Here is a 27,029-nt window from a genome sequence, read left to right on the forward strand (position 1 = left end):
TCTAGTTTTGCTGGAGAGGAGTTGACCCCGCTGCCACCAAGGCCAGTTTACAGCAATCCTCAAAAAATCGACGCGAATCCATAAGCCCGTACGATCGCACCGCCTGGGGTTCGAGCGGAAACTCGTGAACTGCGCTCCGCCTGCCGGCGTGCCCACCTTCCTTCTTCCACGCTCCTCACCTTGACCCTCCTCTCCGAGTTCCACCTTCGGCATTGCCGCAGCTGTGGCCCTGGCGCGTCTTGCGATGACCAGGAATCCGTCAGGGGAAAGGAGTCTCCCCCGCGTCTCCGCAGCGGGGAAGCCGCAGGGAGGAGGAGGAAGTCTACACAAACTCACAAGAGTGGGCAGTGTGTTTTTTTCCCTCCCTTTTGCGCGTCTCCTCCGTGAGGGGAAATGAGTTCGCCGCGCCCCCCCCCCCCCCGCCCTCCCAGATAAAGGAGGGGAGAGAAGCCTGCCTTCCACGCTTCGCTCCGGGCCCTCCCTGCTCGCTCACTCCCTCTCCCACAGTCCGCGATACGGGCGAAAAACAGCGATACTCCGCCACAAGCAGGCAGTTTTTGACGAGAGCGCGCCAGAAGAAGATTTGGCCATCGGGGCGCTTCCTTTCTGTGACTTTTGAAAAGCCTTCGGTCTGGATAGTTGGACTCCGGACGGTGAGGTGTACCCACTGTGGAGGTGCAGCGTCTCTCTCGCCGTTCGGAGTGCTTCGGCCAAAGACCGGCGTGCGATAGTTCGCAGTTGACGAGCTCGTTTGTTGTTGTTCCAAGCGCGAGCTTGAGGGGCGCCGGGCGGCGTTCCTCGGCGAGGACAGCTTCGTCCGCCGCCGATTTTTGTTTTGGTCACGCCCGCCGCCTGGTGCAGTGCTCCGATTCCTCTTCTTCAGGAAGTATATCTCTACTAAATCTATCTGGCCCGTCGTGTTAAGAGTGCTCCTCTGCCATGGATTTGGACGTCGCTTTGAAGGGGGCGCCGCGGCTGCGATTGCCCAGGGCAACCCCAATCGACATCGAGTTTTCCGGCGTGAGCATCTGCGTCGAGATGGGCGCTGGCGGAATGTGCTTCGGCGGTAGAAAGGGTGAGTTCTGAATCTATCCTCTCTTGATGCGAGATTTTGCGTTTTTTATGGTATTACATGATAAAATATAGCAGCAAAAGGTAGTTTCCTGACTTAAGCCTATAACCCCACTGCCGACCATGTTTTCGATACACTGTCATTTTCATGGACCTTGGCGATGACACAGAGTGTCGAAACCATGGTATTGGAGTTAAATTTTAAAGCATGGAAATTACCATTTGTAGGTATATTCAATCAGGCATAAAACCGCGTCTAGCCTGAAACGAATTCATGCGTTTATGGCCTAACGTTGAATTAGTGCACAAATGACAAAACGACTTCGTTTTCTTCCACGGGTTTATTTTTTTTTTTTGGTACAACATGTTTCAACCCCAAGAGATAATTTTCAAGTTCAAAATTTTTTAGCTTGTCGTGTAAATTTATACCCAGAAGGGACTTTAGGAGGTTGGAGGGGTACGATTGAGCGTATTGAATTAGGGGTTTCACAGTTTTATCCTTTGATTTACACCAACCAATTCCTGAAGTGCGAAAAGGCTGTGAAGGAAGGCTTATTCGTCTTGACCGGAACTTAGGAGTCTCCCCAATTCGCGATCTCGGGCTAAACCAATTACGCAACCAAGTTGCGCTATAATGGGCCGTTGTAATCGCTGCTAATTTATTAGATCCTGGGTCCACGTCAATGTGACAATTTTCTCTCTGGGAAATTTTTGTATTAAATACAACACATCATTCACACTAGACCGGTCACTTTTCCTGTGGTATTGCTTGTTTAAAAGTTTGACTGTCATCTTGAAAATTTCAGAGCATATAGAGCAGATCTTTTTCAACATTTTATCCCAATAATGATAGTTTACATCAGTTTTATCTAAGTTTAATTTTTTTGTATATTTGAGAATGCAGTTAACGTTGACAAGAGGGAGTAATGTCTTCTCTTGGCTCACACTTACGAATTAATCCGCGAAGTGCCCCAATGGCTAGTTCAATCTTGCAATCGGAAAACTCTTTTATAGTCTTTGGTCTCGTCCAGTCTGTCCTCAATGCCCGATCGCGGTGAAAAACCCTTGAAACCTTCATCGTCATACCTGATTTCCGAATGCTATATGGTTTTACTGGCGTCAATGCTGGACAGTTTTTTAAATGTGCGAATCTAATATCGTTCCAACTGTTTATGAACGTTATCGTTGAAATCGGTTGTTCATTTTTGAAGACAGAAAGTCTTACACTGTTTATTTTTGTTTTCGAAGCATGTCCATCCTAGAGTGGGCAAGTATGCAGGTCAAATGTTTCTTTAGGATTGTTTAGTGGAGACAAATTGTGATAAAGCGTGATCGGGAAATATTCCAGCCTAACTATTTTACGTGAATTTTAATGTATTTTCGCTGATCAATATAATTCATTTTCGTTTTTTTTCTGCTTCCATCTTAGTTTGATTTGCTTGAGCGAAATCAATCTCATTGTCTAAAATTGTAGCGATGGATGTGAAATGCCAAATTACGAATGACCATGTCTGTAAACATTATGCAGTACAAAACGTTACCAATTATGTGGCTAACATATCTACTCCACGCATTTCTGTTGTTTCATTGAGCTTCCAATACTTGTTTGCGGACGACGAATTTATTGTTGCAGTCGAACTTAATGTTGAATAACTATATTAGCAGCATTTTCAGTATTCGAAGCGACGTTTCAATGAAAATTCCAATTACTCTCAGCTATTACGGAAAGTGAATCTTAAAAATTAATGGGAATGGCGGTGCACTTTTCTAAATGGGACTTATCATTCAGCTTTGAAGAACCATAACACGGCATGCGTGATATGCATAATTGTACGTGATTTTGCTGTGATATTTGTACAAAATATATCGAAGAACTTGATAAATCTGCTAAGCACCGTTGAGTAGCTTAAGTCCGCCTTCTTGGACGTGAATGAAGGCGCTTCAAGGAAAACAGCTGTCCATAAAATGTGAACGCGGATATTAGGCGTATGGGAGAAGCCATGCTTTAATCCTCTAGCATCCGCCAATTCTATCTCCCGTGTTCTCCTCCTATACGAACTGGAATTCGTATGTTGTGCTTATGCCCTGCTGGTGTGAATAGAAATAAATTCTTGTTATATTAAAAGTAGCTGTAAATCTATGTGAAAGTTGTAGTCGCTTAAATCCTTCAATGGTTAAATAAGTGAAAATAGCAAGTACCTGTAAGCATTCCCAAATGAAGCATAAAATTCTTAATTTTGATAATTATTATCAAAAGGTTGTAATATTATTACGTTTCTAGCAGTGCACTGTTCCTGGGTACATTTAAATGCTGTTTTGATTAGGATTTTGATGTAAGTTCTGTCCCTTCTCTTGTAGGGATCTTAACTATCTTTCGTCATCTAAAACTTAAAACTACCGCAGTTTGTGCGTGCGTCATAATCGGATAATCCACCTTGCCATGCGATAAGGTCTAATGAAGCAGTAAGAGGAAGGGAGATATTTTGAAATTTAAAATGCGCCACGATGGTGGGTGGAACTTTTTATTGTCCGCTTCAAACATAACGAGGCTTAGCTTGAATGGTTAAGTATCTTCATAAAATGGCTTTAATTGTTCTTGTTTCGGATTGAGCTTAACTGATTTTATAGTAATTGAAAAAACATTGCAATATAATGTCATTGTAATATGTGGGAAATTTATATGAGCTACTTACGTAGAGTGCAGCAAGAATACTTTGATGAACCATAAAAAACGAACAGTGAACAGGACGCGCATCGCAAGCTAATTCAATCGTGTTTTGTCTTTTTCCTTCCCTTATTATTTGTTTAAATTGAGAGAATCATCTTGGAATTCACAGGGCACATAGGTTAAACCCTTGTCAACATAAATCTGTATCTGAATTAGTAAACCCCGAGGATGAAATTGTTAACGATAAGATCACTTAGCTTAGCCTGGATTCGAACCCGGATATCCCGATTGCCGATCAGGTATGCTACCAGTTACTCCACCAAGCCATCTTCTTCCAAAAAGAATCTCTGGGTTAACCGAACAAGATGTTGCAAACCCGACCGGCAATCGGGAGGTCCAGGTTCGAATACCGGTTAAGCCAAAGGATTTTATAATGGCGAATTTCATCCTTGGTGATAATTGCTCCCGTGCGCAAGACTGCGAACAAAACGTCTTGATCACTTATTATATGCAGTGCTTTCAATTATTGAAAATTTACTTTAATATTTTCTCTGGGGTAAAATTATCGTGTTTGAGGTAGCATTGGCAGAGTGGGGATGAGACCAGAAATTTGGGAACGTTAACGTATTGTTGGTAATACTGTTGTTCGATGCATAAAATTAGCGTGTATTTTGGGAAACCATTCATATATCTTAACATATAAATTCAATTCAAACATTCACATATAAATATATTTGTCGCAAGACGAAACTGAAAAGCGAAATTTACTCTCCCATATCTTCCTCAAGCCCCTTCAAGCTTTATCATTTTTGGGAAAAAATTATGTCCTTTGGGAGATAGGTTAAGTTTTCCTTTAGCAGTTGTTTTGAATGTCTGAAAAGGCATAAATTTGACACTATTTTATTTTTGAAAGTAAGAGTTTGATATATTTTCAAAGATATCACTGTATCTGTAAAAGCATAGGGTGGGGTGCTAATTACTGAATATCGCTGTACACCCCGAGTGTAGGTTACAAATAAGCGCGTCTAGACTATGGTTTCACTCACGGAAAACCATTAGTTGGTACGTTAGGATTATAGTAGGTTTATATTCCTATTGTACCATTTTTTGTGGCGGCCCTTCAAGTTGTATTTTTTTAGTCTTTAACTGACGGGTCAGCTCGTACCTTTTGTGTCATGGAGTTAACTATAAATACATGATTCCATGACATAACGAATTATCTTGGGTTCCTTTTGAGTGTTCCCATTGAGTGTTTGATATTGATGTTTATATGTAAGAAAATCTGTAAAATGATGGTTGTCAGAGTTTATTTATGACATTAGACTAGCTATTTCTAAGCTGGTTGTAGTTTTTATTTGAAATACGTCGGTGAAAGTTATAAGGAATATTTTGCGGGATTGTGGGCCGAAAATGGGCTTCTTGATAACTGCTCGTGGCCATCATCCCATACGCACCATTTTCACATGCGTAAATTAATTTTTTTACTTTTGTAATAATCGTTTGAATTGATTTTTTTAAATTAATTTTTTTTCTACCATAATGCGTATGTAATTCCGTAAGTCCCCAATTCTATAGAACTTTAAAGCAATCCTACGAATAATTAGCATAGTAAAAATAACTGATATGATACCATTCTCAAAGACTAAATTTTGCAATGTATTAAGATTTTTTAAGCGAGGTCTCGGTGACTCATAGTTGTGTCGGACTTGTACCGTAACTGGATTCTACGCAATGTTTTTATCGAGTTTTATGCAAAGCATCGCCGTATGACTGGAAAAATATGCATATTAAATCTTTTTACTGCATTAGCGACGTTAATGCATGCAGGTTGGTTGGTAAATTCCATTCGGAATTCACGATTTAATTTCTCTCTCAGTGATTCAAGGATGTGATTCTAACTTCCGGATATAAGCTTATTTTCCGCTCAGTTATTCCGTCTGATCACGGTCACTGAGATGATAACCGGCGTTAGACTCACCGTAGTGACCTTGGGCTCCTCGATCGTGAAAGGAGAGATTCATTCAGGGTCCAAGCAGTGGTTGATATTCTGCGGAAACGGATCAGATGATCCTCACGTCTCCTCGGTCTTGACGCAGGAAGTTGGCCCGCAGTTGTCAAGTCGCTACCTTGGTTTGACAAGGTTCTAACTGACATTTTTGCAAAATTTGGTGTTCTCACTCAATATAACTAAGTTTATGTATCTCTATGTGTACACCGGTTTTTATTCCTTTATGTAAAATAATAACAGATTTAGAACAGTGACAAAGTTCCAACTGCAAGGAGAAAAAACTAATATTTGGTGTGACAAGGTTCTAACGGCATTTTACTTATTTTATTACACATATAAACATGTAAAAAAATAAAATAAATAACATACTTTCTTAAAGTAATAATTACTATTGTATCTAGTGGATCACTGGTGTATGTGCCAAAAATAAAAAATAAATTCCTATTAATAATAGAAATAGAGCAGTTTAAAACTTTGACAAGGTTTATCTCAAAACCAGCTGATGGTCAGTTAGAACCTTGTCAAACCAAGGTAGCGAAGTGAGAGATGGCCATGCGATATGAGGGATCATTGCTCATTCTGTGGGTTTTATTTTGTTCTTAATTCAAAGGTTCTGCAGAATGAGTAGAAAGGCAATGGAAGTGCAACGAAAATATCAGTGTCTCTTACGTATTGACTCATTTACTATCTTGTTTAAATGAAAGTTAGTTGCCCTTTTCCATAATTATTTTAATGCGGAAGACGCGTTTCGGCTTACAGAGTCATCATCTGGAATCTGGGGTCTATAATATATATCTGGTCTATAATCTAGGGTATACAGTAATTGGAGAATCTCCACAAGTTCACGTATGTACTACGTAAACAGACACGCCCCCGAAGGCTCTCACGATTAAGGAAATTGGTTCCTGCATCCACACGAACCAATGATGTCACACGATATTTTTAACCGTAGTGTTTCGCGTTACGCACCCGCCGTGAGGCTTGTGGCGCCACAGTGTGTGTGTGTGGTCCAGCGTAAGCTTCTCATGTCATGAAGTTTTGTTTTTAGGACTGACATTTTGCCCTAGCAACGTATCTGCTAATTAAATGATCTAAAGAATCTCCTTAGACAAACTAGTTGACATAAAGCACATTAAGATTTGTGTGGTGGACTATTGCAAAAAGAGCGTTGAAATAACAGGTTTATGGCTGTCATTCTTTCCAGTCTTTGACTTGCTGAAGGGCAAGGTCACCCCTCCAACCCTTACCCGACACCGCTTTGGTTTGGTGAAAACCGGACTTCGCCGCTGCTACACTGCGCCTCATGAAATGCCAGAAGGATAAATTGAAGTGAAGTAGGAGTTTTAATTTAAATTGCAATAGGGAGAGAACTGATAACAACCATGTAAATAGTGTGCCGTGCTTACGGTTTTCAGTGAAGCAATTCTTATTTGGTTCCTCTTTGAGACAATTTCTTTAATCAATTCATTTTGATTGTTACTGCTTGCAAAAATCAAGACTTCACCTGTCACACAAACTAATTACTATGAATTTAACAGGCTCAGATCAAATTATTAGAGTTGTATTCCGCTAGGAGGCCAACATTTTCGTTCTCCAGCCGTTACGGGTAGCCAAAGAAATGAATAGAATCAAAATCGACTTTAATATGTAAATTCAGGAATAGATTACCCTTTTGTCGAGCTCATATGAAGATTCTGGTGTGGTGAGGATTAGAACTCGGAATGTGTTTAGAACACTAGAAGGGATGGGGATTCTTTCGTTAAGATATCTGTTGCACACGGGGTTTCATCTCAAGCCCTTGGCATGGGAAGAAACTACCTACTGTGGCCACAAAACTAACTATGGAACTACATAGATGATTCTATACAAAAACATAAAAATTTCGAATTACGCTTCTAGTCTGAGGAAAAAAGGTTGAAAATGTTATGAAATACGATGGTTGGGGAAATTTTAGATTCTACTCGTATTATCGTTGAGAGTTTTTAGTTCTGGCAATCATAAGTCTCGGCTCCGTAAAAATTCAATTTTGTGCGTAGTTATTTATTGATGTATAGCGTCTCGGATTATAGATCTGCGAATGATATGCAAAATTATTACGGAGGCTTCCGCGGTGAGTTGTTTGGTGATGGTTTTCCGGGTTTACACCGCGTTGATTCATGTTTTGCGGACAAAACATTAATCATTTTTGCGTTTTCATGTTTTTGTCCGCAAAACATGAATCAACGCGGTGTAAACCCGGAAAACCATCACCGATATGCAAAATTGTTTGCCAACGTATCAAAATTTTGTTATATCTTCTTCAGGGCTAAGAATCATGATGGTTACAATAAATCAATACATGAATGCATGAAAGATTGTGTAGTCGTTTATATGAAGCGTTTGCATAAACATCTAAAGAGGAAACTGGCTGTGAATTTATCGTTTGACATTACCGAAATTCGTACCCAGATCTCGTGATTTACGGTCAGGTACCACTTAAACTTCAAAGCCGTAATTGGTCGAGGCGAGTTTCCGAGGAGACTTCAAAAGAGATGTTTATACCGTTGCACCTATGCGTGTGACTGCTTACTAAGTAACGTATTTATAAATTGCTGATATTAGGGATTGTGAAAGATGGAAATTATTATCTTATTTTGTTTCCACTCATTTAATTTTTGCTTCCTTCCTAGAAATCTAGTGATGGTCCCCACAGTTCTGTTTACTTATTATTTTTTTATTTTTAACTGATATTCACAAGAAAATTCTTTTCAAAGAGAAGTATATGTTTCTTACAACTCGCTTTATTGTCTTCTTTTATATTAGCCTGTTTGGATGGAATTTTAAAACTATTCTTAATTTCTCTGGAAACAAATTTGGGCATATTATTAATTTAAAAAGCGCGTGCAAAATCAGCTCACATCGTACCCCCAATCCATCGCAAGTCAAACTCATTATAAATCGGGTATCTAACTGTATAGATCAAAATATTTATATCGTTTTAGTTATTTTTCGATAAGTCCTATTCTATTTAGTTATGGCTAGCTATATGACTAGATACGTGGACTCAAGACAGCTGAGATTTAAAGCTCTGTTGATCACCCTACGTATACTCTATGAGGGGAATGCTTCCCACAGTGCAAGTGGTTAGGAGGCCGTCTCATGAATAACATAATAGGGTAGTTTCCTTCATCAAAGAAAAAGAAAGGCATTGATTGCGATTCGTTACCCACCATTAGTGTATTCATGATATAAAAATTATTTGGTTTTAGAAATACCGGTTTAGACGAATGGCAATGGTCAATTTTATTCTCATTTGAAAAAGGCCAGATTGGTGCCCATACGATGCCACTCCACGTGACGCCACAGGGACCTAGTTTCTATACGAGTAGATAGGAGTTTTACATCGTCTGAGATTACCAATGCATGCATGAGGCACAGAGCTCAGGGAAACATGTCTTAATAATCACCTTTTAAACTGGCTAAAAAAAAGTTTTCTCCGTTTGATAAGGTATTAATAATCCTTATTCAAGCCAAGCGCTACCAGCTAGCACGGTACTCGGCTACCTGCTAGCATCCTGCGTCGTATTAGCGCTCAAAGCCTCGCCCCAAGGTCACCTCACTTGCGGCAGCGGGAACCAGAACGACGTCACACGGAGATTTCCCGGCATTCATACTTAGCCGTCGCGTTTTCGCGCGCTAGAAAATTTTCACTTTTCATTTAATCGCGAAAAATTGATATCGTCATTTAAAAATCTAAAAGCGTGAAATACGTACTCCAAGTAATAATCTTTCGATTTAGGCAATAAAAAAATAATAGGAAACCACCCTATTGATGACTTCATCATTGGGGAAATTTTTAAGTTAAAAAGGGCTAGCGAAATCAGCTCACGTCGTATACTTTGCAAAGTCGAACTCATCATCAAACTGGAGATCTAATTGATTAAATCAAAAGATTAATAGAGTTTTCTTTATTTTTTTCGATAAGTGGTATTTAATTTCGTTTATGGCTAGCTTAAGGGTCCCGAGAACGTCGCCCGCTTTCGAAGCGTAGCGTGGCGAAAAATTACGACACTTATTTAAAAATCGACGAGCGTGCTGCGCCCGCTCCCAGCGGGCTTCCCCCGCTCTTTTCAATGCAGGCCCACAGAGGGATAGGCGCGTTTCTAATTTTTAAATGTAGATAAAAGAGGTAGGTTCTTATGTACAAATTTAATTGGAATGTTCATGTACAAATTGAGGTCAGAGGACCTCTTTAAACACAACATTGGAAGTAATTACACTATCCTCTGTTAAACGCACATGATGACTCAAACTAACGTATCAACAGGAGACTTGAATGTGGAATCAGCCGCATTTTGATAAAAGTTATTTAAAGAATGCGAGATATTGTTGCAAATGAACAAATGTATCAGTTTGTGCGCCGTTAACGTCAGGAATATTTACCGGTTTTTCTTTGTTTTTTTTATTATTTATAAACCAATTTTAGGAATATTTAGGAAGTAAGATATGCCGTCGCATGTTCTCTGATACATTGTGTGCATTTTGGTACATCATTTGTAGAGTTTGGTTGCGTATAAGTTGAGAAAAAGGTATCTATACAGTAGAAATAATATAGAAGATGTTTATTATTCGTAAATGAATATTGTGGATAGCATTTAGGAGACATCAGACGAATCCGCCCAGATGTCTGCAGCGTGGTTTTTGGCCGAGGTACCTGGGAGTCTTGGGGATTAGTTACGTGGACTAAGTCAGCTGAGATATCATGCTCTGACGTGCGCCCTACGCATGCTCTATGGGTGGGAATGCTTCCCATAGTGCAAGTGGTGCGGAGGTCGTCTCGTGTCTTTTCCTTCCGTGTCTTCCGAACGCGACCGCAAGAGCGCCCAGTGGCCTCGGGGGTTGAAGCCGCCCACGTCTCCTCCCGGCCACTTCCTCGCTCGCCTCGTCCCACTCTCGCCCCCAACAGTCCTCGGTCGTCTCCTCCGCATCGCCCCGAACCTATATCACCTCTTTTATTATAGAGGTCAATCAAACGAAACGCGAATATTAAAACAAAAGATTCTCCAATGGGCAAAAAAACGTGTGGCCACCCACCGTGCATTTAAATAGCGCTTTAAAAAAACTTGAAGCAATGAATGTATCGGTGCTCATTGGCGCAGCGAGGGGTGATTTGGGGGTAAACCTCCCCCCCCCCCACCCAAAGCTCAGAGAAAGTTTTAAGTTTAATTAATTTTACTTAATTGGATTAATATTACTTGCAGAAAAGTGTGAAGATTAATAAAATATACTTCATAAGGCAGCAAAACTCACCATTTACCTTATCTTTAAAACTTACCATTTAAAAAATTATCTGGGGGTGGGCCCCCGCACCACCCGCTTACCCTGGCGCGTATTCCATACCGCCAAATCACTCGCCGATACAACCATATCTCACATCTCCAAGGGCGACTTCTGCCGAAGAAGCTTGCCAAAGAAAATTGTCTCTGATTCTGTTCCTTCGATGGTGGTCATAATACAGGGAGAGGATAGTTGGAAAAGTGTGTTTACCTGGCAAGAGCATGTCTATAGAATTGTGAATGAGCGTAGTGAAATCAAATACCATGACTTTGATATTCTGTAAATGCCCTGTGGAGCAGTTTACAATTTGGAATCAAAACTAAGGCACTGTGAAGGATAACGGAATAAGTTCAGGCATCGAAGATATTAACTTTGATTGGATTAAGAAATCTACTATTGTCTTCCGCATCCTGCAATTGAAAAAATTGTATACCCATGGGAGTAAACTTCGGTTGCTATTGCGAGGCAAGACGTGGTACGTCGATGGATCGTTTAATTACATCACTTTTGCCGTAATTTCAGTCTTAAAAACATTGGATGTATAATTGCGGGAATGAAGTTCATAGGTGTGCTTCAACACTGAATTCAAACTGCCAAAAAAATTGTGAGAGTGACGTTAATCGTGTGAAAACATTTTGCGTGTCATAACTTTTATTCTCCGGTTTCAGCTCTGCACTTTTAGGATTTGTTAGAATGTTATGCCAGGTGTTACCGTGTTCACTTGGAATGAAGGCGGTCTATTTCGAGCGAGAGAGAGAGAGAGTGTGGACTCATCCATATCGACCGCAACCCGCGCTAAACATTTTGCTTTTGCATCGAAATAGGGTGGTTTCCTATTATTTTTTTATTGCCTAAATCGAAAGATTATTACTCCTGGAGTACGTATTTCACGCTTTTAGATTTTTAAATGACAATATCTATTTTTCGCGATTAAATGAAAAGTGAAAATTTTCAAGCGCGCGAAAACGCGACGCGTAAGTAGGAATGATGGAAAATCTCTCCGTACGTCGTATTTCTGGTTCCCCCTCCGCCCGGTGAGGTGACCTTGAGGCGAGGCTTAGCGCTGATACGTCGCAGGCTGCCAGCGGGTAGCCTAGTACCCTGCTGGCTGGTAGCGCTTGGCTTAAATAAGGATTATTAATACCTTATCAAACGAGGAAAACTTTCCGACCTTAGCCAGTTTTAATAAGTGATTATTAAGACATGTTTCCCTGAGCTCTGCACCTCATGCATGCATTGGTAACCTCAGACGATGTATAACTCCTATCTTCCCCTATAGAAACTAGGTCCCTGTGACGTCACGTGGAGTGGCATCGCATGGGCGCCAATCTGGCCCTTTTCAAATGAGGATAAAAATGGACCATTGCCATTCGTCTAAACCGGCATTTATAAAACGAAATAATTTGTATATTATGAATACACTAATGGTGGGTAACGAATCGCAATTATTGCCTTTTGTTTTCTTTGATGAAGGAAACTACCCTATTCTGCTTTACAGCCTGGTATAGTCGGAAATTACAGAAGCACATCCCATCAAAGCGTCGTGAGACGCAAATTGGATCGGAAAACAGAAATCTTTGGATAGAAGCGGTCGCATAAGGAAAGAAATAAAAGAAGATCGGGGAGCTTATTTTACTCCGGATAAAAGTGAGAATATTCCTTTTTATATTCGTACTTTTCCCCTAAACTTTAATATTTGTACAACTGGTTTCATCGCTAAGCGGCATCATCAGATACCTTTACATTAATGTTTAAATTTAAATTTCGTCGTGTTGATCCACCTGATGATACCGCTTGGCGGTGAAACATGCTGTACAAATATTATAGTGGAGTTGAAAAAATGAATAAACTATTCTTGGGTTTCCGCGCGCGTAAAAAAATCTTACCCGCGCGGAAACTCGATAAAAGTTTTTTTTCATTCTTTTCGCCGGGAAAGTGTTAAACCATATTGTTGAAAAGTTCGAATATTCTTATGAGTAAATAACTTCATAGAAGTGAATTCCGATGATGTTAAACATGGGTCTTTCAACAAGAACCGATATTCAAACTCAGGAAAAGAATTTGGTAGATGGAAGGGATTTATCCCGTTCGGCTCCTTGGTATATTTCGTGTAGAACTGGTCAATCTCGGCGGCATTTCATTCTCCACTGTAACATCATGGCTCAAGTATTTCAATTGTTTCAAACTTACTCCTCTTATCACTAATGAGTTCTCTGAACACTCTTCCCCCTCAAACTCCAAATGTGGCCGTTATGGAATTAACCTCCCCACACCGTCCGGGACAAGGATGGTGTAGGAAGACGATTCCCCCTTCAATTTTTGCTGTTGGATAAGGGAAATGAGATCCTTAATATTTACATGAGGGTGGTACGCGATAATAACATAAATTTCTACCAGATGAAACCGGAAAATTTTCTCTTACGTCCTCGAATTGAATATTACATATTATCTTCAGAAACTTATTCGCATGCTATCCGGAATTATTTTCAGTGGCAGTCGTAAAATTTGGTTTCGTGAAATCGGACAACCATATGTGTCAATCTTGTGAAATATCAGTGGTTATTCTTTTCGAACTGCATATTGAAATACGGATCGTGGTGAACTCTCCTCCGTGAGCAGCGAATTTTGAAGTCCAGTGTAGATGTAAGATAGCCGTCGGAATTTTCTTACGGCTTCCTGGTGAGGGATGTATGCACGATTTTCTCTGTTTTCCGTGCTAGATGCATGTCATTGGGGTCGCGACTCGAATTTCTTAATTTAATATAATAAATACGAATATTGTTCTCCTCAGTCAGCGTCAGAGCGTCTTACGAGATGCGCAGCTCACACTGCGGTTCAATCTTGAAATAAAATGTTTGAAACTAAAAGAATTTAGGGTAGTTTTTTTGTCTCTCAACGGGAAAAATTATTTTTTACTGGTTAATTTCATTAATAATTTCAGATTTTTTCAACTAATGTCTATTCTAAGTCGAGTCACGCCATTTTAAGTTGTGATTCCTCGACGCTTTTTAAGGTGGTAGCTTCTTGAGTATGCGTGTCAAAATAAACACTTTTCGCCATTTTAATAGAGAAAAGTTATTTCGTAATCGTAAACGGCACCCATCGAGGTTGATAGGTAAATTAGGGTAAATATGGCCCATAAATCAATACCCTTATTTTAAGGACATACTCATTCCATACATTAGACTCCCTCATATCGTTATTTTTATGTATTAAACGTGATTTTACTTTTGTCACAATTTTCACTTGCAAGTAACTTGAAGATGACGTGCCTACATTTCATTTTTATCGTTAGTCTCATAGTATGATGATTCATAGAATCGAATAGAATGGAATCAGTATTGTAGACCAATGAAAATATGATGGCTATTATACTGGTCGATGAATCTCATGACCAGGGGTCATCCGTGAATGAACATGCTGAAGGGGGCGTTTCACTTAAAACAAAAAATACACCTCCGGGAAAAACATGGCGATAGCCCTTGTAAAATGTGCATATAAAGATAGCCTAAGACAAGAGACCATGCTTGAAATAAGTTTCCATTCCGTATAAATTTCTAGCAGTAATCAACATTTTCCGATGTTGATTGTGAGATGAGCAATGCCATTGGTGCCTGTATGAAAGTGAGGGTTTTCAAATGCGATAACCGGAAATATGACACGAAAAATGACACGAAAAGCCTATTTTTATGACCTTCATTCGATAAAATTTAGTTAAAATATTATATTTTGAAATTTTCATGACATAGAATTCGTTTTTGGTCCCTTCATCATAAGTAACACTCGGATGATTGGTTTTACGCTACTTCTTACCTCAATTTTCCCATCAGTTAATGTTTTAAAACTCAAATAATTCTTCCTTTTTACATTCTCCAACACAGTTGCATGCACCTCATCCAATGCCTTCCTCTTCCATCTGTCCTTCTACGATTATTTTCATCAGACTATCCTGTCTCATTATGTGGCCGAGGCTGTATAGTCTTCTAACCAAGGTATTCAGAAGGCTTCTCTCGCACTAATCGTAAAACGTTCAAGGTACCCACTCGATATATCCGATTAGTCTTCACGAAGCTATTATAACACCACATTTTTTTCTCTGTTGGCTTAATCGTTCATTCCTCACCACCATGCAGAATAATGCTCGAGAGATGGCAGTCCTAATGGATTACTCATCTGCTGTTATGCATTCCCACACTAGCCTCCTTAATTTTGATAGATACCCCGGCACTAGCGTCAGCAGCCCGTCCTATTGGGATAACCCGTGGCCTCGCTTCGCATCTATCTTTCTTTCCCCCGTTTTTGAATTCCATTTTTATTTTTTCAAGGTCGCCCGGGGGTCATCGGCGAAAAGATGTTTGCCCTTTCTCGGAAAGTTGCTTCTGAGGAGGAAGTTCGAAAACGAATGCTCCCGCCAAGCTAGGTGGCCCACGACCTGTCTTCTCACCAATCAAGGCCCGTTTCAGGCATCGGAGGAAGTAGTCCGTGGGTTAGTTTTGATGAGTTGCCGTCCCTGAGTTTTTAATCCCCCTCCTGGTTGAATGCTACGTGTAGGATGGCGTGCGTTTGAACAGGAGACAAACATTTATGATGAATTTTTCCACGAGCGTACCCAGTATCATGCACGTGCATTTCAATGGTGATAGTTCTTATCCTTGTGCCAGCCTTGTTTTCCAGGAGGGAGTGAAAAAACTGGTTTTGTGCGGGAGAAGCATTTCGAAATTATTGATGAATAGAGCGGCTGCTATTTCGTTATAGCAACAACTCACACAGCTGGTTCTATCCAGGGAAGTGAGTAGAAAGAATGATCTCTAAATTGGTGGGTACAATGAATTCAAGTTCAAGTTTAACTCCCCGGTCGTTGGGAATGATGGAATCCATGCAGGTGTACTATGCCCTATATTGTGTATTCATTCGTGTCCTACCACAACCAAGTGCGTTTACTTCATTCATTGTATGTTATATTCCTGGAGTATTCTAACTTTTTTGTAAATTGCGTTTGATTTTTTTGTGCTCTAGTTTATTATCTGCTGTCGGGTTAGTTCACAACTTGGATACCATTGGTCCGCCAGTGATCATTTTCTTGTACTGTCAAATATTTTTCCATTTTACTGTGTTGTTTCTCTGTTATCTTCTTTGAGTATTCCTTTGAGTATTACAACTAGTAAGTATTGAAACGTATCCTTAAGTTTCGCGGTGGTATACTCGTGTAGGGTTTCCGTCTCTTAATTTTTTTCATGGCGGAATAGAGTTGGATTTTTAAATTAAGTCCATCTCTGGTGAAAGTGATATTTTCCCGTTGAAACCCAAATCATAAGCACTTCAAACTATTTTTCAATTCTCTTCGCACTTACGTATATGCTCTTCATCGTAATAAAAGCAAACAATATTCTACCTCGTCACAGCAATTAAATTGATTCCTCATTATTGATGATCGGATTTTTATGAAGGTCTTCATGATATGGCGATCTAAATCCAATGGGCTCGCGTTGATTCAATTTCAAATCTAGAGCCTGCATGAAAGATAACGATAAAAAGTCTCTCGGATAACAATGGACAATTGAGGAAATCTATCCTCACTTTCCGATTTTTTATTGATGTTTTGCATCCTTGTCAATCCAAATATTCGAAATATCCTTGAATATTCGAAAACGTTTCGTTGTGAAGAAGACAATTCAAAGCTTCAGTAAAAGATTGCTAAAGTATTGCAATAGTCAAACTTAGTATTGATTTTTGTCTCCTGAAACAATCCTATTTTCAGTGATTTTCATCAAATAAATGAATTATTGAGACGTCTCTTATATAGCATATTATGTGGACAGATTCATGGGTTCGAGTTTTGAAATTTGTCATGCTTTAAACACACCAATAAACCGTGTAAATATAAACGAATGTAGTATGTATTTAGCTGATTTAACTTTAGTACTCAATTTAATTAGTGCACATGTCCGCAAGACTGATCAAAATTTATTGTCCAATACATTAAGTGCTCTGAGGAAAGCTCAAGGGTCCAATAAACTTGGCATTCGTTTCTCTTTTAGCTTAAAAACAAACATTTCTACAAGGATGTAGTTAAGGTTTTAAGTTGATAACTGAGAAATGTACTTACTGGCCACGGTGGCGGCGAGGTAGTCCTTATCTGCCTCACAAGGCGTCGCGGGTTTGAGTCTAGCCAGGGTAGGTTTCCCATATCCATAGCATAGATTTTCGTGTACGTTAAATTAAGTTAAAAACTCCAATGTAATAGGCCAATGGTGATGTTTTTTGTGGTGCAGGAATAAGAAAAATAAATAATTGAAAACAATTTTTTCTGTTCTTGACGAGTCCTTTTGCAGTTATTAAATGTGTAAAGAGGTGATAATTAATGTGTAAAAAGAGGTGATATATTATAAGAAAGATCTGAGGTTTTCCCGGCGTATGATGATGCTGAAGTTATTTCGGGTTTCCCACCGGATGAGGTTGTCCATCTCTGCGGACGTTTCGACGGTCGTGTCGTCCATCGTCATCAGGGCTTGGAGAAAATGTATTAGTTGCGTACTTTTTGGCCTTGGGTGATAATTTCTCTTGTGGTTGTGGTACCATTTAATTACTGCGCAAACTACATCGCATGCTAATGTTTGCTTCAAGATAAAATCCATTTAAATACCGTTACAACCTTCCGTCTAACATTGACTTAGAGAATTAATTATTTTTATTTTGGCGATTAGTAACCTCAAACAGTAACTTAATTCGAGGTATATAAATTATATTATACTAGCTGACCCGGCGAACTTCGTACCGCCTATTAATCACCGAAGAGTTTAATTACACCATTTCTAATCAAGAGCGGCTGAACTGATTTTAACAATATTTAGATTACGGTCACAAAATAATAAAAAAATTTAAAAAAAACATGAATGAGCATAACAATGGCTTGTTAGAAAAATATTTTCTTTATTCAAACTACACCGGGGAAGTAGACCTAGGCATGCACATGCGGATTTTTTCAATGAATTTTCTAATTTTTTGTTTTAACTGAGGAAATTTAAGACACTGTGGGTTTATAAAGCAATTAATAATGCCAAACCCGTTCTTGGAGCAAGTTTACGCCACGGTAGACCGATAATCGACGATAATAATAATAAAATGACGCTCAAAATCTCGTGAAAATAGCCCCTAGGGAGCAGTATGTTGTATGGCTGACGCGCTTGTTATAACTCGGTTCGGGGAAGTGCACTGCGTAAACGTACCACGGCACTTACACATATTTGAATTTTCTTTTGAGTATAGTCGCGTGAATAATATTTATTATCAGTTATTTAATCACCAAACGCGTTCCTTTTGATAGTTTTGGTTGGTTTAGGTTTCGAAAGGTCATGAACACAGAGCCTACCTTTAGCTGAAAATCGTGTCGTGGGAAGCCAGGTGCGTCCACTAACTAAGGACTAAATATTCAGATAGATAGTTGGTGACTTCGTCTTCGTTTGTTACACTTTTAAAAGTTATGCATTCATGCAGAGTACCAACTATTTGATCCTGATTTACCTAGTTTGGGTAATCCAGTTCTTCGTTCTAGGCCGTCAAAATTGCTCGCTCAATTTGTGATTTTTGTGGTGATCAATCATATTCGGGAACAATGTGTTGATGAGCTCACCTTCCGATGAAACTAATTTATAAACATTCCGTGGAAGTGAAATCAAACTGCTCGATTCGTCGACAGGGACACGGACATTACCGATCGTCAACAATTGCTTGGAGATTTGTTAACAATTAGCTCCAATTAAATTTTTTAAATACGACTTCAATATTTTTTAATACATTTAACAATTAAAGTGATATATTGTTACGAAGTTCAGTCATTAAATTGGTAAAAACAAAACAAATAATTTCATTTGTAGTTTTGACCGACTTATCAATGGTTGTAGCGTTACCAACTCCGAAAAACATTTCCCTAAGAAAATGATGAATTTTTTTTGTAAACTTTTCCAACTTTTTTAATGTTCAATATGTTCATGTCATTCGGACAAAACATCATCTGGATCAACACTCTCAACAGAATCTATTATTATTTATTATTCCAGTGCATTGCGATTGAAAATCAATTAAAGTTTTTACTGACTCCCATTGCGTGTTAAGAGATTGTAAACGCCGCGGCACCCCCATATGTAGGTCATTGCTAGCGTCAGGTTTTTTCCTATTCCTTCCTATATCATTACCCACCGATTTCCTGAGTAGGTGCTGCATCCGCTAAATTTCCCAGTAGTGCTATCACCCAGTTACTAGAAATAACTTGCAAGCATCAATTACCTCTGTTCCCTATGGCATATTCCTCCTATCCTAGAGCCGACGTACAGTTGAAAAGTTCCGAAACACCAGCCTCTATCATTCATTTTCGGAACATGGATATCTTAGATGAAATACTTATTTTTTTAAACTCAAACCTGCTCCAGCTATTAGTTTACTTTTGTTACATTAGTTTTATTTCGAAGCATTGGGTACATGATGAACCTCACGGCAAGATCTCCTTTTTTGCCCGCTTTGTTGTTCCGATATCTTATAGGCATGAATAGTACCTACACATTAAAATTTCATTTAATTGTAAGATCAAATTTTCTTTCGCTTGGAGACAAATCTGATGTATATTGACCAGCAATTATTAATTTTATAATCCCTCATGGCACCACGTTTTTCGTTTTATACCTCTGAAATATTTTTCTAAAACTTACTTTACTTTCTCATCAATCATATTTGAAATTTTCTATAATTTAAGGGGCCATAGGCAGATATCTTATTCTTTTTCACAAAACGTGGTTTTTTATAAAAATGTTATTTTAATATTATTTATCCATATCTTCTCAGGCTCAACCTTATGGAAGTTCCTTTTGTCTTTAGTTTCGTCGCAGCGGCGTCATCTTCAGGTATATCTTAAGTACCTGAAGATAACGCCGATACTTCGAAACTAGTTGTATATACCTGAAAATAAATTTGTTGAATATAACAAACTTTTATTTTTCATTTACGGGGAACTATCTTCTTTATTAGTAATCGTTATGGTATCTTCTAAATCTTAGTGTGTATGACGGTCTTATTCATTGTTCAGTACGGTTCAGTACTTTCGGTGAATGCACGATTAAAATTCGGAAATAACGAGGAAAATTTTATTTCAGTACAATATCTTGAGGGGGCTGTTGAAAGCATGATTGATATGGCTTTGAAAATCACACTGCGATTAAAACCGGTTTCTGTCGTTAAATTCATCAGAGAATTTTTCTTTCCAAGGGGACTGTCGTGTACCTACACGTGAAGGAAGCATTGAGATGAAATACGCATTCCAGCTGCTGCCATCAGTTTGCTTCGTAAGACGTGGGTAAGAACATCTTTGTTAAACTCGTTGACCCCGAACACTCGGGGTGCGTTCTGTTTATGGTTATCTCGAGGTCGGAGGTCATAATTTGCGGTGAAGTCAGTGCGGCTGGGCTGACCTCTGAATATGGTGACACTTGCCACGTGGGAAATCGTATAATTGATTGGTTGATGCTCCTTCCGAATGTATATTTATCCTACGAGACATTTAGATTTATGAAGTCGAAATGCGATTCACAGCGGCGACTTCAATTCGCATGTGTTGTAAGAGTAAGTTCTGTGGCATATAGATACTCGCTTTCGCTATCTGGGGGGCTCTCATCCCCTCCTCAGACCTTCGCGGAAAAGGCCTGCTGCTTTTTAAAGTCACATCGCCAGTTCTTACAATTTTTGCATGCCGTTCGTTCCTTGAAGATCATTTTTTTCAAATTGCTAGAGTATAAATAAGCAATAGTTCCACTTTCATTGGTAAAACGAGCGTAAAGTATATAGATCACAATATAATAATATTATTAATGAAATTACAACGTTTTTTAAGGAACTACGAAAAATAAACTCAATTTGGTACTAGCCCGACACTCTCTACATTATTTTCTTCATATGCAACGAAGAACGTTGTTAAGAGAAAATTTATTTTCATTTGATTGCAGCAACAATTTTTCTTAGTTGAATTGTTTATATATGATTAAGCCTTGAAGAATTTGTGTTGAAAGATTGCATTGTAAATCTCCTACCATATCTTTCTCATCTTTTCATTTCAGCTCTTTATCCTTTCCCCCTTTTCCATTTCACTTATGCTTCTTTTGTTTACAGACTCAACTTTGTTTCTTCTTCCTTCTAATGATCGCAGCGCCGCCATGAGATATAGGTGGCCATTTTAAAACTAATTCTCATATTCAATTTTAAGTGAATAGGTAGATTAAAAAAATAACCTACATACTTTTTCCTAGGGTTTCAGACAATTTATTTGGGGTCGATCATTTGACTTTTTGTCGTATCTTCTCTCGTTCATTCGAAATATTTGTATACGTGAGTGAGTCAGTAGGTAATCGGAAGTGGGTTTTACAGCAAATATATTACTTACCTTAGCTTTTGTTAATTGCGAAGTCACCTTGTACACACTTGTATGTATTTAATATGGGGGTCCTCCTTGGCCAGCGTTTATATTATTTTATCCTTCTATTTTGGCGCGTGAACTTCCCGAATTTTGCCTTGCGTTGCCCTGCCATAGAATGGTAACGCATTGAAGGCGGGGCTAATTGCTTACAGGGAATTAAGTCGAGTGGAAAACGAGTCGGAATTCAAATATAAATGGCATGATTGGCATCTTGGTGGCTTTATTTCTTAGCTATTAGGGAATGACGTATCTGTAGACTCGCTCATGATAGCATGACATTTGCAACGTCCATTATGTAAAATGGTTTAAAAGCTGCGTTCAATACGTCCTTGGACGAGCCACCCGTCTATATCCTCGTCGTAGTCAATAAAGCGTAATTGTGATTTGTAAAAACCTTGCAATATCTTAGAAGGTTTTAAAATGCATCCGAGTATAATTACATACGCCTCTCCTGGAGGTTTTACTCATGAGTAGTTTTTGCGATAGAAGCTCACATTGTGAAGGGCATAGAATTTCCCTTTAATGTTATTTGCTTTTTATATTGAAATTGAAACTATGGCAAGTTAATTTGAAAATTATTTTTTTCTTGCCAAAAATACAATTTATGATTTCCCTTACCACTGAAAGCGACAGCGTTTTAATTTCATTAGCTGAATTAAATTTTCTAAATTAGAGATGCCTTCAATGTTTTAAAATTTTAAGTGAGCATTTTCTGCCGCAATATTTGTTTCATGCGTAATCGTAATGTGAATGATTATTTTTATTTTAAGGCGTTTCAGGTGCGAAATTAAGGAATCGTGTGATTTTTATGTCTCGTTGATCACGTCACTTTAGTGTTAGTCGCCATTTTAGGGCCAATACTTAAATCCTCATCTACGGTAATAAACGAAAACATGAGTCATTATTCGATTCTGTTCGGACACCAAAAGTTTTCGTCCGTTTTAAGTTTGAATTTGACATTTTTATTAATTGCTGATTTGTTACGAAAAGACTAGTTAGGAAAAATTATTCTATTTCATTCTCCTCAGGTAGTTGTTTAAATATTCTCTCTGATAATTTTATCATCCTGCTAGTTATCGTTAAATTTTAAAATTAACATAGAAAATTTTGATTTCGTCACTTAATTAATTATTTAAAAATTTAGTAAATTTTATTCATGTTCCATTATTCTCTTAAAATCATCCATTTGGTGGTGTAAACAATCATAGAAAGAAATTAGTCTGCCTTTTCTAATTGTTAATTTAACGGGCACTCGTTTCTCAAATTACTCGAACCATATGGGTTCACAAATTTCTTAATTTGTGTCATTAGTAGAAAAAATTCACAGTTTTTCTCCCTTGTTGTAGAAGATGTTCTTGTTATAGGTGGTTGTTTTGCTTGCTGAGATCGCAGGCCGATGTATACGTAACAGGTGACAGCGACACGTGATCAAGCCCCATCATGGAAAAATGTTTCTGGCTGATGGCCAAGCGGAGCGGAATTGCCGTTCATTCTTCGTCGAAAATGGACAAATAACTCTGGATTGCCTTGATAAAACTATTTTCCGTACCCAGTGGCATTCCTTATGCTATAAAATACGAACTCGGAAGTCTGTATTGGATATAATTAAATTATCATTCGTCAGGTTATTCTAGGCAATGAGCACTGCTCAGTTCTTTGTGACTGGGGGAAATTATTTATTTTCCTGCGTCATTGTAGAGGATTGCATATCATAAAAATATGCACCATTTTACAAAGTGGATTGTGTTTGAAATTATGTGTAAAATAATGGTTCAAGTTTAGATGTTTTAAACAATATATTTGCTGGAAAGTCTTGTTCAAGACCTTTTCCCTATCAAACTCAGTGGTAGGTTATGGAATGTCGGTACATTTTCTACCTAGGCATAGTCGCTTCTACTTAAAATTATCCCCATCCCAGATTAATCGTCCTTAGCCCTGATCTAATTGTTATTTACATCCCCCATGGGAAATCTATGAATTGCCTGTGTTGGTGTAGTATTTTTTGATAAAGAAGGTTGCCGCTTATGAATGGCTTATATGATAAGTTCCCCTGTTCCGGATAATAAGCCACGAACGTTACGCCACCCTATCAATGCTCTATGCAAGTGCACCAGATGCCCTCTCGACTTGTGATCCATTCAGGATAACAATCGTGTTTCTTTTAAATACATTAATTTTATGCTACCGCGGCAACGGCTCTGAAAACTCAGGATTCTAATGATAAAAATTCATTCTATTCTCGTTGAAGCGCAAGTGAATGGCATTTCTAGCAACGTAAATCGTTGTAAAATTTACCTCAGTGAGAGAAGTGATGGGGTTATTCCTGATGCGATGGAAACGATTGATATGCTATCACTTATGTTTCCAATGACATATTAAAAAATGTTCAAATTAGTGTAGTTTTGCAATTTATTATGATTTAGTAGATGTTGTGTGTGTTAAATAAAAATGTAGCGGTATCTTAACATTGAGTGTTACTCAGTAAGGTTGGCTTTTCCATAGCCAGGTTTTATATAAAGTCATAATTGTTAATATTTTTAACTGGACAATAAAAAAATACCTCAGAATTAAGGGTCAAATAATTTACGCTCGTTGGGATAAATAAACAGCTACAATCGATGAAACGTCTAAAAAAATTGAAGACTCGGAGGCTGTGCGCTGGGATTAGATTGCTTGAGCAATTGAGAATAGATATCTTTCAGAGCGACGTGTAGAACATCATGTTAGTACCCCAGAATATTTCCAGGTCTCACCAAATCGTTGAGTTAAGAGAGATATTTTTCCGAACGGGAATTCCGGATGGGAATTCGTTATTCCCCCGTAGGATTGAGGACTTTCATAAATGCTGGGCGGAAATTCGTTTGAGAATTTCCTTTTCATGGGCATGGGTGTTTTTAAATTTGTTGTCCAAATGTGTTATATAAGGACCTCCTGACGAGCTAGTGGCTCAGGAGGACTCATATAATATGGCACCCAATGGTTCGTTGTTATAGTTAAAAAAATTGTAACAGTTGGAATCCGAACACGCCACACGCCTATTGTGGCGGCATGCGGGGTAGTATGTAGGTGTAGATAGGAGAAGATAATTTAGCTTCTTCCGTGGAGGGAATGGCTAATGGTATCTTTTCTCCTCTCATTCGGTCTTATCTTTGTAGGTAGGCAGCCGAGTTTCATGGAGGAGTCCGTGATTGTTTTTGGTGTTACCAATTTTGAATTCCAATTCAGTTTTTTCTGTGCACTTGGAAGTCCTTGGAATTTTTCTTGTTGACAAACTTTTTCTTGTGGAATACTTTTGGATTTTGAACGGAGATATTGAGTGGGATAAAAATACTGTGAAGGTCAAGGCAACTTGAGATAACAGGATAAAAATCCGCTCGCCGACCGCTCTGACATGTGATTTTGTTCTGAGAAGGTTTGGGCGTATCAAATTCCCCACGTTAAGTAACTTAGTCTATTTTTAGACAATAATTTCATTATTTACTGCTTAAGCTCATGGAGATTATTTAAGGGAGCTTAGGTATTTGTTCCCAAAAAGTTGATTTATTAATTGTCAAGGTTAATCCATTATAAGTGTTTCTTCTGATTAATTACTTGGGGAAAAATGATATCCTACTTAGTTATTGGTTTCAGTCGCATCTTGGCGAAAGGTATTCTTAATTAAGAAGTAAAACTTAATGATCTGCTTGATAATATGCCATAATTCACGTGAAACCATTACATTTTTCTTTGCAATCGTAGATTTTTTTAGTTTTCGGACACATTGTTAGAGGCTTGGAATGAGAGTCTTTTCTTTTTCACTTATTCTTAAGTTCAATTGCTGGGCACATTTGCTTCGCTCTGCACGAGAGATGTTGGTCGTGCACAAACTGGTGGTGAACCTCAGCTCTTAGAGTAATAGTTTTAAATTAAAATTTCGGATAAGTTTTTTCTGAATTTTGCTAGTAATTAAATGAATCCCCGTTTTCGTCGTAACTTCTATCTACACCTCTTTTTCTAAGGCTCTTCTCGTAACCATCGACTCAAGTTAAGGCGTATAGTTCGCATTTTAATTATAATTGCGCTACGACATGCTCTATTCCTCTCTTTTCGCTTCAGTATTCTTGCTTCCTTACCCAACTAGCATTGGGTCAAGTCCAAATTGTTCTTCGTATGTTTTTTTTCTAGAATTAGCAGGAAACAAATAGGCCTATTTCTTGAGATTTTTTTCCTGTATCGGTTTTTAATTTTAAATTATATTTCCGTTTCCCTTAGGAGAATTGTATTTTATTTTATTGAGGATAGAATTCTGCTTGAGATTTCCTTGAATCAAACCTCAAAGATTCTTGGCTAAAGTGATAGAAGAGGATGAAAGGATTAAACGGATAAAAAGGACTGTCATGTTCTTACACCTACCATTAGTTTTACCCATTTTAAGGAAATCAAAAAAATTCTCCCATATGTTGTAGCGTTTTCGACGAGAAAATGACGCCAAAGTAGACCCGAAGCTGTTATGAAAAAGATAACGAGTAGATTAGTTGGATCCGTTAAAATCGTGTCCAATTTAGTATTTCAGTGTCTACATAGTTCAGTGTCTACATAGTTTAGTATTTCATTGAATCGATAAATCTATAATTGAAATTAGCTACAATTGCCTAGCTCCACAGTGACTTTTACTTTCCTCGTACTTAACTTACGATGATGTTGGATTCATGGACAAGTGACAGCGGTAATTTATTTTCGGAGATGAAAATAATGAAATAATAAAACGTTATCTTTTCAGCTTTAATGATCCTATCAGTGTTTGAGATACGAGACGGTGGCAAATGATTACTATGGAACTCACTGCAGTAGGCTTAATAAGTTATCGCTTGCCCAGTTCTGTGGGGGCGTGCTTCAATCATTCAACATTAATTCCGGGTCTCATCGGTGAAGTCGTGAGCGTTCGGGATGATTTCGTACAGGAATTTCTCGCGCTATTCCAGTTCTCCCTCTAGTAGTTTACAAAGTTTCCTAGGGAAAAATGAAACTAGTCCTGTACGCCACGTGACTTTCCCTCATCTTGATGTGTCGCAAGCATTGAAAGCTGATGGAAAATATAGGCCAATGTTAAAATGTATGATATTGGGAAAGCTATTCAGATGTTTCAACACTGTTAGAAATTTAAATTTTGTAGTCTTCCCATATTTTTGTGTGTATATTTTATCTAGACCAATCCGTAAGGCAATTTTTCTTGATGAAAATCGAATTAATCTGGTTTACTCGTATTTTTTATTTCGTGAAGAGTCTGATGGTCTTAAAAATATATATATTTATTAATACGCAAATCAATTTGAAATTTTGTAGTCTTCCCATATTTTTGTGTGTATATTTTTACTAGATCAATTTGTAAGGCAATTTTTCCCGATGAAAACCGAATTAATCTGGTTTACTTGGATTTTTTTTATTTCGTGAAGAATCAGATTGTCTTAAAAATATATTTTATTAGGTACGGAAATCAATTCCCGATTTTGGGTAACGACTTCTTCAGGAAG

At 38.3% G+C, this 27,029-nt stretch overlaps 1 protein-coding gene across 1 annotated transcript in view; it reads left to right on the forward strand.

Moving 5' to 3' along the window:
- The first annotated feature begins 468 nt into the window (after positions 1-468).
- Positions 469-27,029, forward strand: part of LOC124157478 (ATP-binding cassette sub-family G member 1-like) — a 105,322-nt gene continuing 78,761 nt past the window's right edge. The window contains exon 1 of the mRNA XM_046532214.1: positions 469-1,075. Coding sequence (XP_046388170.1) covers positions 940-1,075 — 136 coding nt within the window. The 5' untranslated portion in view covers positions 469-939. The remainder of the gene's footprint in view (positions 1,076-27,029) is intronic.

The sequence above is a fragment of the Ischnura elegans genome, chromosome 4 (assembly GCF_921293095.1).
Source record: "Ischnura elegans chromosome 4, ioIscEleg1.1, whole genome shotgun sequence".
Taxonomy (NCBI): Eukaryota; Metazoa; Arthropoda; class Insecta; order Odonata; family Coenagrionidae; genus Ischnura; species Ischnura elegans.